Raw genomic sequence first — 19,305 nt, 5'->3', positions numbered from 1 at the left:
TGGGGAAAAAGTCCACAGCAGTCATTTGTGAAAAATAAATTCCAATTATCTGAGGTTAATATGAGGCTTCAGCAGCTAGTCAAATCAGTGGTTATCTCCCAAAGTTAGTCTTTATAATGTAAAAATTCATCTATAAGCATGTGCAACGGTATTACTCCTTCTCCAAGAAAGGTTTGTTTCATAAGCCAAACTATTACATATACAATAAGTTCAAATATGTCCACAAGCAGTAGATTTTTGAATAAACAGTATTGTTTGAATGGCAAAAATGTTTTTGAATATGTACACATCCATACAGGATAAGTGCTAAACAGGCATATAGCGTTTCTCTATGAAATTCCCTGTTTCAGAGTGTTAGCCTTTACATATAGCAGATGTGGGTGAAACATTTTGGTATTAAGTTGCTTTTAACAGCTGAATTAAATAATGCCAAGGTTTTCATAGATGACATCATCAAGATCATCCGAAGATTTTGTTGTGGTCATACTGGCGATAACAGAGGAAGAGGATAAAGAGACACATGGGGAGGAGTTAGAAGATGAAGAAGGACTAGATGATGGAGTTGGTTTGCAGACCTGAGCATAAAGGTGGGCAAATGGGTCTGGTTTGGTTTCTTTTTTTGGAGACTCCTTCTCACTCGTGGGCTCAGTATAAATGGGTTCATCGTCTGCAAAATGCTTCATCTTTCCTCTGGTCTGAACAACATTTGGTTTGTTCTGGACTGGGCTGACTTTGTCATACACCTCTGAGTAGACTGAATCTTGGTGGCTGATGGTGAAGGTGGGCATGGAGGAGTTAGGAGGCAGAGTGACTGGTGACACTCTTGGAGTGGGGGGGTGAAGTGGAAGAACAATTGCAGGGTCTACATACTGAGCCGTTGTTGCTTGGGGTTTTGGCACAGATTTGAGACAATCTACTGGGTCAGCATATACAGCCTCTGATTGGCCACCGTGATGAACTCCAGAGGGGCTGTTATGTGTGGGGACCAATGGGAGAGGCATGAGGGTGATAGGAGCTGGCTGTGCTGATATACATTCTGACGAATCAATTCTGTCTTGAGCATGCATTCTGTCTTCTGATGTCTTCAGTTTGCTTTCCAGAATGGAAGCCATACTGGTCATATCAGGTATTTTTGGGAGAGGGGAATGAGCCCGTATGTTGGTTACAATAACTCTTTCACCCTCTTGGATTTGGTTGCCTGAAGTATCAGATGAAGTCTTCTGTTTGATCGTACTTTGAATCAGAGAGAATATTTTTTCAGCCTGCTGTGTCTCAAAGATGAAGGTTCCAGGACCAGAGTCGCAGCGTCTGCCTGCTTCAAATGTTAAGGTCAGCTGGTAAGAAAACACAAAGATCCACATAAAGCATCTTCATTTAACCAAAGTTCTGAGAATGAAAAGCAATGACACAACACCTTAGCAGTCCAATCCACGTAAAACTTCTCGTATAATAGAGTTTTAGAATTCAGGAAAAATGGATTGATTGCTTAGGATATTGCAAACCTTACCTTGTCTTTCCCATACCGCCTCAGCAGCTCATAGGGCCATTCTTGAACAATGCTCATCTTCTGTTTTTCTTTCAGAAGCAGCGATTCTTGCCCCACTTGCAGCCAGTATGATCCCTGCAGACCACAACGTATCGCTGTATCCGTCCTCTGCACCACCACCCAGAACTCTGAGTCTGGAGAGAGGGGATAGAATCCTCTCAGTCATTATTGTGAAAATAAAATGGCTTGCAGTCTGAAACTTTGTTCGATCCTGAATACCAGGCTTGGACTGACCCACCCAGTGAGTTTTATGAAACACTGTAAGTACATCTGTTGTCAGGTTGTTACCTTGATTAGCCTTTATGTTGTAAATACCTTGATATTGCTTTATGCAACTCATAAGTGTTTATGTTGGGGGGAAATGGGGCCAGTCCAGATGAAAATTGCCAAGGCCAAATTTTGTTCCTAGTCCGACTGTGCTGAATGCTTAGGTACTTAGCGTTAAAGGTGCCCTGTGGAGTTTTCTTTAAAAAAACAAAACAAGGTATGTTAGAATGTTACTCACCGATATACATAATGTGTAAGCCTATCGTTGCAATCTAACAAACTTGTTGAATGAATTTCCCTCCTCATAAAATAAAGCTGATTTTGAAAGTATTTTTTGACATTCATGTTTACAAGCTTTTAGGTTTTTTTCCATCCCTGCCTTTGTTGGCACATTGCTGTGTTTCTTGGTGGATTACTGCCACCTCCCAGCCAGCATATCCATGTGGGCCCCATAAGGGTTAAATTTGGGCTGCAAATATGGGTCCCAAGTGGATTTGTCATCAGTTTCCATGGTGGCCCCACCTATGTTTGCCCATATGGGTTTCAAGTGGGTTCTGACTGGGTTGCAGGTGGGGGCCACCAGGGTAAGAACCATGTAGGCCCCATATGTTTGTCCATAAGTGGGATCAGAGTTAACCTTATATATCATACAGTCAGCCCATGTGGGCTTCACATGTGGGTTTACTGAAACCATGTGGGACTGCAAAATTTGCCCAGTTCAAGCCCATGTCCACTTAGTAGCCACTTAGCCCACATTAACTCATGTGGGGACCACATGGACATGCTGGCTGGGCTGTAGATCACTGGAATAGTGTGAAATCACTGGCAAGACTGTGTATTGCAGCGCCGGCATGCACATGTTCCTATGTACATGCACATGGCAAGCTCAATAGTACTACTAGAGGTCAAACATTTATCAGGATACCTTTTATTATACTCTACTGAACACCAACTGTATGTTTTGAACAAATGTGGGCATCAAAGTTAGCTCAAAGTTGCAGCCTGCTCCTTTGTGGAGGGCATCAGTTATTGTGTGTAGCAGTGTTGTTCATGAATGCGTTCATTGAACGAAAGTTCATGAACTCGTTCATAATTTAGGTGAACTTGAACAAACGAACGGTATTTCTGCCTGATGAACGATACTATGAACGCGTTCATTCTGGTGTCTGTGAACGTCACGTTCACTCTTTTTTAATTTCGTTCAATAAGGTTCAGGCAAAAAACACACCGCACTAAAGTGTTGCCCAACCGTTGCGTGTGCTTCTTTGTCTGTGCCAGATTCTAACAAGTGCGAGAGCGCCACAGTTGAGTAAAGCTCAACTTGAGTGGATCTGGCAACCAAAGGCAACGGCAGCCAGTGTCGCACTGACGTCATCAAAACAAAACAAAAACCAGCATGGAGGCGACAGCAGCATGTGGACATAAGGAGGTATCATATAATTATCTTAGCGATTTTTATGAGAAAATCGACAAGGAAGGGAACAATCTAACGGATGAAATCTGACACATAGTTTGTTAAACTAATGAAATAATTGCTGTGGCAACAATTTTAAAAGAGTATAGTTCGCAACGTATTGAAAAAAAAGAACTGAACTAGTTCATTTTTTGGAGCTGTGAACTTAGTTCATAATTTGGAATGATGAACTATGAACTGAACTAGTTCATTTTAAAATGTGTGAACTATGAACTGAACTAGTTCATGTAGAACGTGAACTTTACCAACACTGGTGTGTAGTTCTGTATTTTATATGTGTCCTGTGTGTTTTGTACTGTTTGTTATTGTGCAATTATATGGTTAAATATTGACCTACTGAAGAGACTGCAGATGGACATTAACTATAAGCTAACACTGGTACAGTACATCAAATGGTAACATTTATGTTTACCATTGTACATGGTCCCAATAAAAACATTCCTAGTATAGTTAACTTGGATTCACATTAGTGAATTTTCCCGCTGTTCATTATTTGCTAAGTATGTTCTAAATATGCAAATTTTAGCCAAAATATACCATAGACACATTTGCTTGCATCATTTGCAAATTACTAACAAGTTATTTCCCCTGTGTGTGATGAATGCAGCCAATCACCATTTTAATAAGAGTGTTACCAGTGCTCAACTCAGTCACTTATGAATTTTTGTTTACATACCAATAACAATGAATCCCCTCTAAACAGGAATGACAGAATTCAGGTGGTAAGAGATGATTGTCACATTAACAGGAGAAACGATGATAGTAGGTTTGCAGTGGGTAATGAAACACTGGAAGGAGAAGAAGAAGAAGTAGGAGCAGAGTGCAAGGAAGATTTACCTTCCTTTACTGTGGCATATATCTGGTTGTCTACCATATGAAGCTGATTAGGACTTGAGCCCCCACCTCTCTGCGAGAAAAAGACACAGAAAGAGTGAGGGGGGAGCAATGAGTTGTTACACTAAATCAAATGTAAAAAGAATGCCTGCACAAACAAGACTGATTACTCTGAGCCATAAAAACTCAATTATATCCCAATTAGTTGATCAGTTAATCACAGTATAGAAAATCAAAATACTGTTGATGATTAGCTGCCAGAACCTCTCTTGGCTTCTTTACAGGACACTGATGTGACCTGTTAATTCTGTTAATCGAGGCACTAACAATTAACATAAATTAGGTAATTTGTGCCCCCTCTCACCTGAAAGGTGCTTTGACAAAGCTTCTCTACCCACTCCACACAGTCCTCTTTGAGTGCAGCAAACACCATAGTTCTGTTCTGTGTCTCCACACAAAATGCTGACATGTTCTCCTGCAAACAGCAAAGAGAGCAGCTTGTAGTATTTTCATCTCTTTTAACTTCTAACTGATAAACATCCAGGAACACTGACCATGGGACAGGCCTCAGCATTTGGGGGGAGTCTGAGGACGCTGATCAGCTCAGACAGTAGGACCACTTTCAGCTTCCTGTCCCCGTGTTGCTGGTGGTGTCTCCTGCCCCCGGTGCCATGATCACCTCCTGCACCGCCCCCTGCAGGATACACGATGGACAAACAAATACAGGCCTGTTAGGTTCAAGTAGGGGAGAACAGGTTTGGTTGTCACACGGGTTGGTTATCACATTTATCAGATCTCTGTTAAAAAGTTTTGGTATTGAAAGTTACAGAATTTGAGTATTTTTCATGTGAAAATGTAAACATCCTACACTTCAGTGTTTCTCTTCTAGGCTTTTACACAGTGAGTTTATAATAAAACAATCATTACCATTAAAACGTATGAAGGGAGAGTGATTATGTAGGTTTTTTTCTTAGCTACGTCAAAACATGTGGTTGTTAGCTTTGATGGTAGTAAAAAAAAACATTTGGTGATGCTTGTCACATTGTCTTTGGGGTTGGTTGTCACATGGTGTGATTAATCTACTATAAACATTTAATACATTTTTAAAGATCTATCTATCTTTAAGTCTATATTTTTCGCCATTAGAATAACACAGAGACAACCAACCCCATAGTGTGTGACTATCAACCCTACGATGGAGATGATTGTCACTAGTGTACAAGACATATTTGACGGCCCATATCTTTTGAACAGAATCAGCTGAAGGAGAGTATGACCACTCCATTCCTACCTGACACTTGAGACACTGAGTTTCCATTACAAATTAAAGGGAATCTATTCAGTATACAGTTTATGAGGAATTCAAAGGAAAGTTAAAATTGTGACTACCAACCCCGTCCTCCCCTACATGAACATCAGCAGAGTCATAACAAATTTTATTCAAAAACTGTTACAACATTTCTCCCAGAACCCACTTGCATTTGATCAATAAATAATTATGATGTGTGTGATTGCATCAGTACTAGTTCCAACATATCTTATACTCTCAGAAACAAGGGACAAACTACCTCATCAAGCTTACACACTTTATATTGTGGTTAGCCACAATGCTGGGCTCACATAATGTTGGGTGTGACTCGTGTGATTTTCTTAATCTTGATTTATAAACCCCATCGGAAATGCATGACAAGACCTCAGCTGCCCAGTAATGAGAGCTTTAAAATTAACTAATTGGAGTGACATCTTCAAACAAAGCATCAGTCAAAAGAATTTTTAATGCCCAAAAATTCCCAGGGGGAGTTTCAGAACAACAGAGACAGAATGTCATCATGACCACAGGAACTCACTCCTGCCTGCGTTGCGTGTGCATGGCACGAGTGGAGACAGAGAGTAATGCTGTGCTGCTGTCATAGGAACCGTTGACTGAGATTACTGTGAGCAGCATGCATGAGAATAAATTACAATACTGCACGGTGCTGCTGTTTCTCTGCCCCGTCTGTCTGCATGCTGTCGGTGTCCTCTTTCACACTGTTACATGATCAGTTATGAATTTTTCACTGCATTCAAGAATGGACTTGTGGCATGAGAGCATGAGAAAAGTGTTTATTCCATGATGTTTCTACAGTAGCCCAGAATGGACAAACCAAACATTGGCTCTAGAGAGGGCGTCTTGTTTTTTTTCGAGACTTTCACAGTCACTGTTTGTTCTCCTACAGACTTGCAAGTGGAGGGCAGCGATATTCAGTTGGTAATCTGCAACATCACCACTAGATGCCACTGAATCCTACACACTGGTCCTTTAAGGAAACAAGTAAGTCAGCTATACATTAATTATCCTGTGAATCACAGACTAGTTAGCTAGCCAACCATGAAATTGTTTATTTTGTAATGTCACTTTTCACCAGGTATTTGCTCATTTACCAAATTGATAGCCAATGCCAGGCCCCTGTCCCTGACTCACAAACTTGTATTTAATGTAGATTGGGTAGCAAACTCTTGTTAGATTTCATTGTGCCATAAATGAAATGTTATATCCTTTCTAGTAGGTCAGGTCACTATAATATATATACACATAAATCATACACATTCTAAATTCATGGTTTGTTGTGTTTATCAGATGTTATGGTGGTTCACCAAATTTCCATTGAGAGTCTTGAGCTAAAGACATCTCATTGAGATACAGTATATAAACCAGTTAACAGCATTTAACTGTCACTGGATAATAATTAATATTTATTTAATTGTATTACTATTTACAAGTATTTCTGCCTTGTTATCCTTAATGGTGCATTCTGTTGTGTATTTTGAAGCATCTAGTTACTTTAAAATATTGTTACAAGCTGTCTGTTAGCTATTCATTCATTCTTATTTACTTGTTATGTCCTGATGTCAGTTTTGGAATATCCATTTAGATTTTTTTTAAAGCAACTTTAATAGAATAATGGGGAATACAATGACATATCAATGCACAGTATCAGTGAGATTGCCAGATCATCATATATATATGTGCTGAATGTCACGCCTCATGGAAGGGATATGGCGCCATCTAGTGAAAGCAGATTGTGATTTCAGTGCTGCTTTACATTACTGATTGTAATCTCGGAAAAAGTGCAACATGCTTGTTTCAGCATATACAAATGTTCCCTGTATAACTGTGTTGCTTAAAAGCAACTGAAACGAGACTGAAGTCTAGGACCTTTAGTTAATACACTGTCTCTCTTGTTTTCTGTTTCTTTTTTTTTCTTCTATTTTTAGCAAGACAACTGCAGTGCGATGTGGAACCTCACCTGCTGGTTTCCCGATGTCCTACAGTGAGGACTAAAAACACAGAGACACACACAACTCAAAGAACTATACTCTCTTATTTTCTTATGCCTTATTAATGATACTGCTATGAGTGTAAAATGTGAACCAGCACTTTAGGAAAATCTTGTGGTTTCCCAGGAGGACTTAAAGTCTCACACACCTACTTGGCAAACAAAGCAAAACACTGCACGCTGTCTCACTTTAGACTTTGGACACGTGGCACACATTAATGTTACCTTTATGATAGAGGACTTTGTTAGATTGATGCTGTAACAAGTGAATTTCCGTGTTGTGGGATAAAGTACAATCTAATCTAATCTAGACTTAACCCTTACAAACTGTTCAGGGTCAAATTTGACCCATTTTTACATTTGAAAGCTGTTAAAAAAACACCTTAAACACATTTCTTTTAGGTGGGCTTTTCCTTTTGTGACTGCAAACATACAAAAAATGCAACTTTTTAAAATATGTGTGTAGCTGATACTCAGATATGCAAATGCTTAAAACATTTTTTTTTAAATCCCCATTAAAACATGTTGGACTCTTCATGTTCTATAAAATGTTCCCCTGGACTGTAACATGGATTGTGAATATGTTCTATTTCCATAGATAAACACTGACTGATGGTGAATTTATGAATGTCAATTGGTGTAGAGACTAATTATGAGTCAAAATATGAGCAGTATGTAAAGGGTTAAGTTGTCAACATTAGTTGATGTGACTCTCAGCAGCATTCAGGAGTAAAATAGTTTGTTTTTTAAATGACATCCTGTCTCATTTTGCCTTCTCTAACCACTTTTCACTGAATCTGATGGAAAACATTATGAGGTGAAAGAAAGATATACAGAGAAGAATTCATAAACAATGGCAAAGTAAACAAAACAAAAATACACAATTTAAAAATGACAAAAACAAGTTATACTAACAAATTGCAAAAGTGTGTGAATGTGTGATTATTTGTTGTGAGGGTACCATACATATACACTCACTAGCCATTCCATGACGTAGATGGTGATAATTCTACTTCATGTTTATTACTGAGGTCGTACTAAGTGGTAGTGGTTTGCTGGTGTGCATTATATTGCATGGTATTCCTAATGTTTTGCCCCCCTCATGTATGTTATTGGAGTTTACAAAATATTAGGAACACCATTCAATACAATGTACTCTACTACACCACCACCACCACCCACTATGACTTCAATAATAAACATTTAGATGAATTATATATATTAACCTTATATACATTTATTTAAGGTATAATTCATAGCAGAGCTGTTGTATTGGATTACATTAAATTGCACAGGTGTACCTAATGAAGTGGCTGGTGACTGTACATGTGTGTGTGTGATACCTGTGTCCTGTTTGTATACTAGTATAATATATCCCCTGACCTAAAAGCATGAATCTGTTAACTACTATATCTGATGAATTAGTATTTTGTTTTGTTCCTTTTTCCCCTTATTATAATTCTCTCAGCCAGCATGTCCATGTGGGCCCCATAAGGGTTGAATTTATGTTGCAAATATGGGTCCCAAGTGGGTTTGTCTACCGTTTCCATACCGTTTTAAGTAGGTTCTGATTGGGTTTCAAGTGGAGTTTCAAGTGACCCAGTTAGGCCCCATATGTTTGCCCATATGGAGTGTAAGTGGGATCAGAATGGACCTGAAATGGGGCCCATTTAGCCAGCTCACATGGGCTTCACATGTGGGGCCAATGTTACTGAAACCATGCAAAATTTGCTCTGTTCAAGCCCATGCCCACTCAGTAGTACCCACGTAGCCCACATTTAACCCATGTGGGGTCCACATGGACATACTGGTTGGGCTCAAATGAATACTTAAGACAAACTATACAAACACAAAAACACTAGAGGTCAAAATCTTCATATTCATGTGCTCAGTGTAGACTATTAAGAACAGAATGGTCAGAAAGGTCAAATTTCAACTACATTTTATACATGAGCTCTGTGTATGGCAGACTGGAGTGATTGGTTTCATGCCTCTGAAATCTATAACATGTATTTACTGGACAGAAACATTTATATTCATTCTTTCCTTCTACACGACAGGAGACTCCTGTTTTAAGCTCCAGTACATAAAAGAAGCAGCGAAGCTCCCTCCTTGTCCTCTCTGACTAATTCAACCAGCTCTCATCATGGCAACCATTTAGGCACTTTGAGGTCAGCTCACTCAGTTGGGAAGCTTCCAAACTGACTGCCCTCACAGAGCACCCTGCATCAGTGTTTGGCACTGTCCTTTAGGGACCACCCCAGTTGGTACATGGTTACCACCCACAGCAACATCCACTGAGCTGAACCACACATCACTGTCCTCACTGCAGCTGAACTACTCCAAACTTTCTTCACCACTCACTGCTCAGTTTTTTTGTTATCATTCTAAAACACCTCATGATGTTTACTTTTTGTTCTTTGGATTATTCAGTATGTAAAGCAATTGTAAATATGTGTGTGAGTAAAGCCTGCATTGAGTTCACACAGATTACTCAAGAGGCAATGCGTCATGCAAATGCATCCGCCAAGCTTACATAACACCATCTCCAATTCTGGGCTCTATTTAAGCTGTCAAATTCTCTACTCATGTTCTGCTGCTGCTGCTGCTGCTGCTGCTCGCCCCTGCCCTGCTGCTGCATGCATGTCACACACATCCACCACCACCACCCAGCATCCACCTGTGGGGTAGTTTCTCCATGATTCTCTGTGACAGGAGCTGCACTCATCTCTCCCTGCTTGTGCTTTTTTTTTTTTTTTTTTAATGGCTTTATGTTTTTGGCTTCTCACGGATTCTTGTTTTCCAGACGTTGTTTCCGCTCCAACCACTGATATATTTTGGGGTGAGGAGCATTTCAAATGCACATCACTTGGTCACTAAAAAAGTTAAGAGTCTGTTATAATTAATTTATCCCCCCCCCGTTCAAGTGAAGAGTTTAATCCAAACAGTAGCAGATATGGAGGACTGGTTTATATGAAATGTATCAAATATGAAGTTTAGTTTTACAAGATGAATTAAAGGATCATTCCATATATATTTTTAGCACTTTGGTACTTATTTATTCCTCTTGCTAAAAAACCACATTGTATCCATCAACCTGATGAGGCAAGAAACAGTCGGACAGTCAGATAGCACTTAAACAAAACCTCATTTTAGCCAGGTCTCTTTTAACCCTTAAATGCTGTTCGGGTCAAATTTGATCTGTTTTGATATTTGACAGCTGTAAAAACAGCCCAAATGTATCTTACTTGGTAATTGATGACTTTTCCTAAAGTGGCCCAAAATGCACAAATATGAAAATATGTTTAAATGTTATATTTGTATAGATGTAACACATTTGACCTGATTGACATGTGTTCTAGTGAAATGAATAGTTAATAGTTTTAATAAGATAGTAGTTATGAGGATTTCTTTTTATGATGTAGCAGTGAAGACTGATGGCTCTAATGGTTCTAGAATAAACCCCACACTTCCATAAAGTTATACAATACATTTCCATCATTATGTCTATGTTATATTTTCATGTCTGAGGTAAAATAGGACATGATATTGTGTGATAGGAGATGTTTAGTGGTGTAAAAGCTACAAAATACACTCTGTCTGCTCTCTGAAACATGAATCAAGGTTTAATCACATTTATTGATCAGTCAGATCAACTATTGATGCTTTCTAAACACATCTGTGCTTCAACATTTGGTATAGACACTTTTTATGAGGATATTCTTAGACTGAGTCAGATTTGACCAGGAACATACTGTGAGGGTGTAGAATATGAACAATTTTGACCCTGGAGAACAACAGGCGTTAACTCTAAAGTGAGGTATAATTTCATTTAAATGTCATTAAAAAAATACACAAACTGTCACAGTCTGTTCTGCTCTTCTCCTGCTGCTGGTAACTTTCCATTCACCACACCCCTGCTCTCCTCCTGCTAATCAGCCACACCCATCTCATCAGTTAACTCTGTTCACCTGGGCTTCATCAGTAATCACCTGGACTCTCAGCTGCACACCATCTGTAATCAAGCCAGCATATATACTCCTGTTGTCCACTCACTCTTTGCCAGATCGTCATTGACAATTAGGCTACTCATGCCAGACCTTCCAGCAATTATTCACAGACTGTTTTCCTGGTTTTGACCCTGCTTGTTTTTGACCTGCTCTCCTTGTGTCTTCCCCGGTAAATGCACCAGCCTTCTGTCCCTGACCCCGAATATTACCTGGTCCTGTTTGCCTGTGGCTGTGTGTTCCTCCGGCTTCAATCCTGTCAGGAGAGCACAGAACTTCCAGCTTGGTCAACCTTATGTCTGTGAGTGCCACTGGCATTATCTTACCTGCTGCCAACTCTGTCTTCAGTAACCCTGAGCCCTGCCTGTTACCCTACACATTCTGTCTATACCTGTTCAGTTACCTTTTAAAGATTATTTAAAACTGCTCACTGGTGTTCTGTGCTGCACCTGGGTCCTACCACCTCCACCTGTTACACAAACCAGACCGGGTCAGTTTGGACCCAGAAGTTGCACAGCCAGCAGAAAAACAACAGGAGGGTTAAGAAGAGAAAGTGATGAAAGGACGACTGAACTGTCCATCCACAATTTATAGACGGACCTCCTCATTCAACTTTGACCTGCTGTACACCCACACAGTTGTGTTAGGATCAATTATTACTGACATTTCGGATGGCTGCAGGCTTGCAAGAGACACATTAAAAATAAATTGATGTAGCAGAGGCTGAGATATCCTGACTTTTAGTCCCTAACTCCAAAAAATTTTCCCATAATGCATCTTAATAGCTTGTTACATTAGTCTTGCCTGCATGGTGAAAGCAGCTGGACTTGTGTGTGTTGCCTGATGTAGTGTGATGACTGTAATGGTACCAGAAACCTGAAAGAAATTACAACCAAAACTACAAGACAGATGAAAGCATACAGGGACTAAAAGTGCTGCAACAACATGAGCATACCTCCCATATCCTGGATCTCCAGTCGACCCACTCCACTGCTGCTGGGGGGGAACAGAGACAACCACACCGGCTTCCATTTCTGAGAGGAGGAAGATGCTCATGTTATGACAGGAAAACACTGAGTGCAATAGAGCAGAATTGTGTCATCACTTAGTTACATAGATCAGGTTTAAGGGTTTAGGGAAGGATTACATACTTTTCACCTCTTCCTCCGCAAACATCCACACACACACACCCTCAACATAATCTGTTCCTTTATGAATATGAAAGTCAGCTGTGACCCTCCCACGTGTGACACATAAAGGTAAATATTAGTCACATCCTACTGAATGTGTGGAATCTCTGACACAGTCCTTCCATCGAAATAAAAAGAAATACAGGCCTGCTTTGTGTGTTAGTGCTGTTAAGGTAACAAATCCTATGTTTTTTTAGATACTTTTTACAAAGAGAACAACATACATACATACCCATACAATACAATACCCCCACCTGTATTCCCCCCCCCCCCCCCCCACACACACACAGCTTTGCAGCACACCCAACAGAAGAGGATGTTTTTTTAAATAAAATAAAACAAAATTTAATTTAATTTAAAAAAAATCAAAGATATTGACAGTCTGTCACCTTTTAAACAAACAGAACAACATGCAGTACCCCCACCTGCACCTCTCCCCCCTACACAGCTGTGCAGCACACCCAACAGAAGAGAGAGGAAAATAAATTAAATTATTTAAACAGAAGAGAGAAACATTAATTAAATAAATGAATAAATAAATACAATAAAAAATAGTGACAATCTATGTTAACTTTTAAACAATTATTAGAAGTAGCTGGCATGTCCTTATATGTCCATATTTACAGTGATTTGTAATTGATTACCAGTGTTTGTATGTGTAATGTCATCTCACAGCTTATATACGTCAACAGTGATATCACACAGCATTGACTGAGTGCTATCTGTCAATGCAGTTCAGGAATGTGCAGCATGGAAACTGAGTTGTGTTACAACTTGTCCACCTGCTCCAGTTTCTGTTTGAGCAACACACTGTAAAAAAAAAAAAAGGTCCAGAGCTTTTCTACTAAAAAAGCTTTGACTCACATTTCATTCCCTCTGCAAGGCTAACTGTGGGATGTGAATGAAACTGTGACAAACGCATTGACCTATGTAGTAATATACAGTAAACAGGTATCACAGTATCACCTTCTGAGTCACTTCTTAACTATTTCTGTAGCTTTAAGTCAGTTTTTTAGAGTTTTTCAATCAGGTTGGATTTTATGACTGTCATCTGAGTCCTAGACAATTATTAAGCAGTGTTATAAAACAAGAATGTATGTTCATGCTCATTATCATCTCTATGACTCTGTAATGAGCTCTAAAAACAACTCAGTGAAAAACAACAGCAGATTAACAGTAATAATGTCTCTGTACTCACTTTGCCAGCTTTGTATGGTTGGAGGTAAACCTTCCCTGTTTTACTCTGAGAGTCCATTTATGACGCTAACTCACTCCAGCACTGGCCTTTGGATTCAGAAATGAGGTTTTGTTTTTTTCTCCGTTTGGTGAACAGCAGGATGGGGCGTTACCACAGTTACACATTCTTGAAATATGATCCTCACAGGTGTGCACATGTCTGAACCTAAGAGGTGCAGTCATGATTGCAAAAGTGAAGGAGACAGACCTAGATCAGATAGATAGATTTACATAGTCACAGTTTATATGTTATGTAATTTAAATTTACACATTTAAACATGAACCAAAATGACTTACATTAAGCTAATATAAACTTAGTGTAGTTCCATTTAAAGGACCAGTGTGTAGAATTTAGGGTTTAAATTAGTGTATACACTCATGAAAATGCCCAGCCAGCATGTCCATGTTGGGTTAAAGGGTTAAATTTGGGCTACAAATATGGGTTCCAAGTGGGTTTGTCCACCTGGGCTTCAAGTGGATTCTGACTGGGTTTCAGGTGGAGCCCAAGTGGGTGAGACCCATATTTGCCCATATGGGGTCTAAGTAGGATAAGAAGGGACCTGAAATCGGGCCCATTTAGCCATCCACAATGGGCTTTACATGTGGGGCCCATGTTTGTGAAACAATATGGGACCCATACATTTTGCCCTGTTTATGCCCATGCGCACTTAGCCCAATTACATCCCTTATAGGGCTCATACAGTCAGCCCACATGGGCTTCACATGTGAGGTCCATGTTACTGAAACCATGTGGGACCAACAAAATGTGCCCAGTTCAAGCCCATGCCCACTCAGTACCCATGTAGCCCATGTTTAACCCACATGTGAGACCCACATGGACATGCTGGCTGGGTTAGAATGAACCTTTTATATCTACATAGGGAGTGGGTCCTCTTCCACTGAGGCTGCCATGTTGCACCGATATGTTTCTACAGTAGCCCAGAACAGACAAACTAAACACTGGCTCTGGGGAGGGCATTTTACATTTTTCTTGAGTTACAACAGAAAGGTTTTCTTATTTTATCAAGATTTTCTATGTTCATTTCTTTCAATAATTCTGCTTTTCAGTATGAATTATACAGAATGACACCAGGTTATGAAACAGGCTGCAGGAAAGGTCAACGCTAAATATAATGAGGACCTGAGCTTACATGCAAAGGAAGAAAATCGACCGAAATATATTCATGCTTCCAACAGAAAACTGGTTCTCTGTTCTGTGTGGGTTTTCACAGCAGCTGGAAGACAGAAAGTGAGCAGAAAAACAGAAAGATGTTGTAAAATGTCGTAATTATAGTAAACACAGTGTAGTCTCTTCTACTTTAAAAATAACTTTTTCACTTACATTTTTCATTGTTTTTTTTTTGTTGGTATTTAATAGCAGATGAAGAGGTGGGCTTCATGTGTCGGTGTGCCTGTTATTCTCACACAGTTCTGGAAGAAACATATGTGGCTGCAGTCAGATGTGAAGGACATTTGCTCTGAGAAGACACTGCCAAACCTTCTCCCCTGGGAAATTTACTGTGGGCTTGAGTATCGATTCTCTGTGTGTTCACCTCATTCCTGACCATTGGCCATCTGGTGAAATAATCAATTGAACTGCATTGAACACCAATCCAATCCTCTCTATCTATCTGTTTTTATTTATACATCTACACTCATGTGAATGTGAAAGCCACATATCATTTTCCACAAGGACACATGCCCAGACTGGTTTGGCTCCCTCTGTCTCTCTCTCTCTTTTTTTTATTTTTTATTTTTTACAGCTTCCTTCTTGGGGGTTGTTGGTGTTTGAGAACTCTGAAGGTCAAGAGTCTAACAAGCTGAACTGTGGTCAGGAGAAGTATTTACACTCTTTCTGCAGAAGCCAGATGCTACTCTTGATTTGAAGAGCGGTCACCCTGCAGTAAACTGTGATTGCTGCAGTGCAATCTGAGAGGATTTTGAGGGGGGGGGGGGCACTGGAGTCATCATAGACAGTTTCCGCAGTGTTTTTAAGAACCTGGACAACTTTTCTCGGTTTTATGCACTCTGTCTTAAAAGCTTTTCTCTGGTCTTAAAGTGCAGTACAGTGGATCTAGTACATTTCTGTTGTTGTTGTTGTTGCGTGAGTCTAGATGTATTCTGCTTTTTCTAAAGTAACCATTGCCAAAACATGGTGTAAAAAAAGCACTTTTAAATTAAAGTGACTGTAAGATCAGCATTATCTGTGAGGTTAGTCCTGGGTTACCTGATGTATGGGCCTGATCTGACCTGCAGCCTGCAACTGATAAACAAGTTAAGTCAGTAAAGTTCATCTCGCTTAGGCACATCACATTGTACATACAGTAACTACGGCAACAGATACACAAGACACATATTAACCATTTAGTTTGTCTAAAGTTGTTCTAATTTACATGTTTTGTGGGTTATCCGTGCTGGGATCTGCTGCTGGTTGTTGACTCAACAGAAAGACAGTTTTGCAGGACTGAGTACAGATGTGCTGTTACATACAGGAAGGGGAGGGAGCAGTCAGATGGGGATCAGGGAAGTTCATTCTTAGTTCTTAGTTTGTTTCTTTACAAGATTTTAATTTTGGGTACTTTTTCCTTTTGATTAATATAAGTTAACTTTTTGAGGAATCGTCCTTTGTTTTAAGGTAAGATAAGATATTCCTTTATTAGTCCTGTTGGAAACTGGAAAACTGCCTATGACTCCTCATACCTGCCAGCTTGCTCCCTCACACTTAATATAAATCTTAATAAGTGTCAAAAAATGTTTTCTTTTAATCAGCTGATTACTTGATTATATAATTATGCTCTGATGAAGGGTGAGGAAAAAAGATGAACACACCAAAAAGCAGCAATCATAACAGAAACAAGCTGTAAATCATAGACTGTATGCTGTAAATAGCGTTTTATAAAGTTGCTGTGATGATGTGATTTTAACATTCAGCTGCAGACATGAAACAGCATTAATATTCATATGGAGTCGTGTCTCTGGCCACCTGGCAAATGCAAATCCAATAATCACTGTCCCTCTTGCTCTACTTTGGTCTCCATCATCTCCTGAAATAAGAAATACCAGCAGCTCTCTAAATGCTCCACCATGTTCACCAGCTAGTCCATCACTCTATCTGTCAGCTGTTTGGTGCTGAGCAGGTGGCAGTCACTGTTTTTGTAGCTGCTTTTTTGCTGAAAATTAAGTTAATGAGCACAGTGGGTGTGAGTCAATTTGATACATTGTTCATATAAAAGTATTGATTAGTTGCTTTGATTGATGAGTCTTTAAAGAGAAAGGGGTGCTGATAGCATAAAAAGATAGTGATGGTTATACAACCATTATCAAGGAAGAATAAAAATACCACTTTATATTGAGCTCTGGTTTAGTCAGACTGGTCATCTGGCAGCACTGGAAAAGCAGATTTATGAACAAAGTACATACCAGGAACGGAGTGCTGGCGCCCTCTAGCCACTGCCGCCACTCCTCCAATGCCAGTTTCACAGCTAGCAATTCCCGGTTGCCAATGTCATAGTTCTGCTCAGCTGGGGTCAGTCTGCGTGAGAAGAACGCGCAGGGGTGCAACTTGCCATCCCCTGCGGCACGTTGGGAGAGAACTGCCCCGACCCCGATGTCTGATGCGTCTTCCTCCACCTCAAACTGCTGATCGGGGTCAGGCATTTGGAGGATGGGGGCAGAAGAGTTCTGAACGCCTGGTCGGCCTCCGGTGTCCATCGGTAGTGGACCTTGGTGCTGGTGAGGGCAGTCAACGGGGAAGCAACCTTACTGTAATTCCGGATGAATCTCCTATAGAAGTTGGCGAACCCCAGGAATTGCTGTAGTTTCTTGCGGCTCTCTGGTGCTGGCCAAGAGGTAACGGCTGAGACCTTGGCAGGGTCCATCTGAATACTTCCCTCCGCTACTAGATACCCCAGAAAGGACACCGACTTGGCGTGAAACTCACATTTCTCTGCTTTGATGAAGAGAGAGTTCTCAAGGAGGCGACGCAGGACCAACTGGACATGACGGACGTGTTCAGGCATGTCTTTTGAGAAGATCAAAATGTCATCCAGATAAACGAATACAAAGACATTGAGCATGTCCCTGAGGATGTCATTCACAAGGGCCTGGAAAACTGCTGGGGCGTTAGTAAGACCAAAGGGCATGACCAAGTATTCATAATGTCCGGTTGGGGTATTAAACGCTGTCTTCCACTCATCGCCCTCTCTCATCCGTACCAGATGGTAAGCATTCCTGAGGTCGAGCTTGGTGAAGATGGTTGCCCCCTGGAGTAGTTCAAAGGCGGATGACAGGAGTGGCAGTGTACATCGTTGATGTATGTCTCCATGGATTTCCTTTCAGGGGCAGACAAGGTAAATGGTAAATGGACTGTACTTATATAGCGCCTTTCTAGTCTGTGCGACCACTCAAAGCGCTTTACATGACACGTCATTCACCCTTTCACACACACATTCATACACTGATGGCAGGGGCTACCACACAGGGCCCCAACCTGCTGATCAGGAGGATCGAACCATTCATTCACATTCACACACCGTTGGCACAGCAACGGGAGCAATTTGGGGTTAAGTGTCTTGCCCTTGGGGTTCGCCCAAGGACACATCGACATGTGGACTGGAGGAGCCGGGAATCGAACCACCAATCTTCCTATTGGAGGACGACCGCTCTACCTCCTGCCCACAGCCGCCCTAGGAATACAGGCGGCCCTTAGGAGGTGCAGTGCCGGGCAGGAGGTCAATGGCGCAGTCGTATGGCCGATGAGGGGGCAGAGAAGTGGCCTTGGACTTGTTAAAGACTTCCCAAAATCCATGGTAACAGGCAGGGACATTGGAGAGGTCTGGGATCGAGTCCGGGGATTCAGGACTGGTGGGTATGATGGCTCCTCTCAAGCAGGTTTGGTGGCATTCTCTTCCCCACTCATGTATTACTCCGGTCTCCCAGTCAATGTGGGGGTTATGTTGACGGAGCCATGGATTTCCTAGGATGAGTGGTAACCCTGGTGAGCTCAGAAGGTGAAACTGGATAGCCTCCTGGTGGTTTCCTGATGAGTGCATGGTTACTGGGGCTGAGATGTGAGTAACAGTGCCAAGCAGATGCCCATTCAGGGCTCGTGCAGGAACAGGTGTGGACAGACGATGGCTCCCTATGCCTAATTGATGAGCTAGTTCAGAGTCCAGAATGTTGGCCTCTGCTCCAGAGTCGACCAGGGCGGAAAGCGTGTGTGGGGAATTGGGAAGCAGAAGATGAACCTGGAGCAGGAATTTTCGGGTTACGGGGGGCTGAATACATACTGAGCTCACCAGGATTCCCCCTACGCCTGATGAGCTTTGGCTTTTGCTGGACAGTTGATCACTCGGTGGTTCTCGCCCCCGCAGTACAGGCAAAGGTTTGAGGTGAAGCGGCGCCGGCGTTCTTCTGGAGTGAGGGTAGAGCGACC

At 41.1% G+C, this 19,305-nt stretch overlaps 1 protein-coding gene across 1 annotated transcript; it reads right to left on the bottom strand.

Annotated features, from left to right (window-relative positions):
- Positions 1–419: 419 nt before the first annotated feature.
- On the bottom strand, positions 420–18,079 carry LOC128366931 (uncharacterized). Its single transcript, XM_053327696.1, has 9 exons — positions 17,502–18,079; positions 17,292–17,403; positions 12,401–12,479; positions 11,561–11,701; positions 4,676–4,815; positions 4,486–4,596; positions 4,125–4,194; positions 1,508–1,680; positions 420–1,334 (listed from the first exon to the last, which is right to left on the bottom strand). The coding sequence occupies exons 1-9, from the start codon at positions 18,077–18,079 to the stop codon at positions 420–422; spliced, it is 2,319 nt and encodes a 772-aa protein (XP_053183671.1).
- Positions 18,080–19,305: the final 1,226 nt, after the last annotated feature.

The sequence above is a fragment of the Scomber japonicus genome, chromosome 2, assembly GCF_027409825.1.
Source record: "Scomber japonicus isolate fScoJap1 chromosome 2, fScoJap1.pri, whole genome shotgun sequence".
Lineage (NCBI taxonomy): Eukaryota > Metazoa > Chordata > Actinopteri > Scombriformes > Scombridae > Scomber > Scomber japonicus.
Note: the sequence above shows the minus strand (reverse complement) of the source record. Positions and strands in the feature narration are given on the sequence as shown.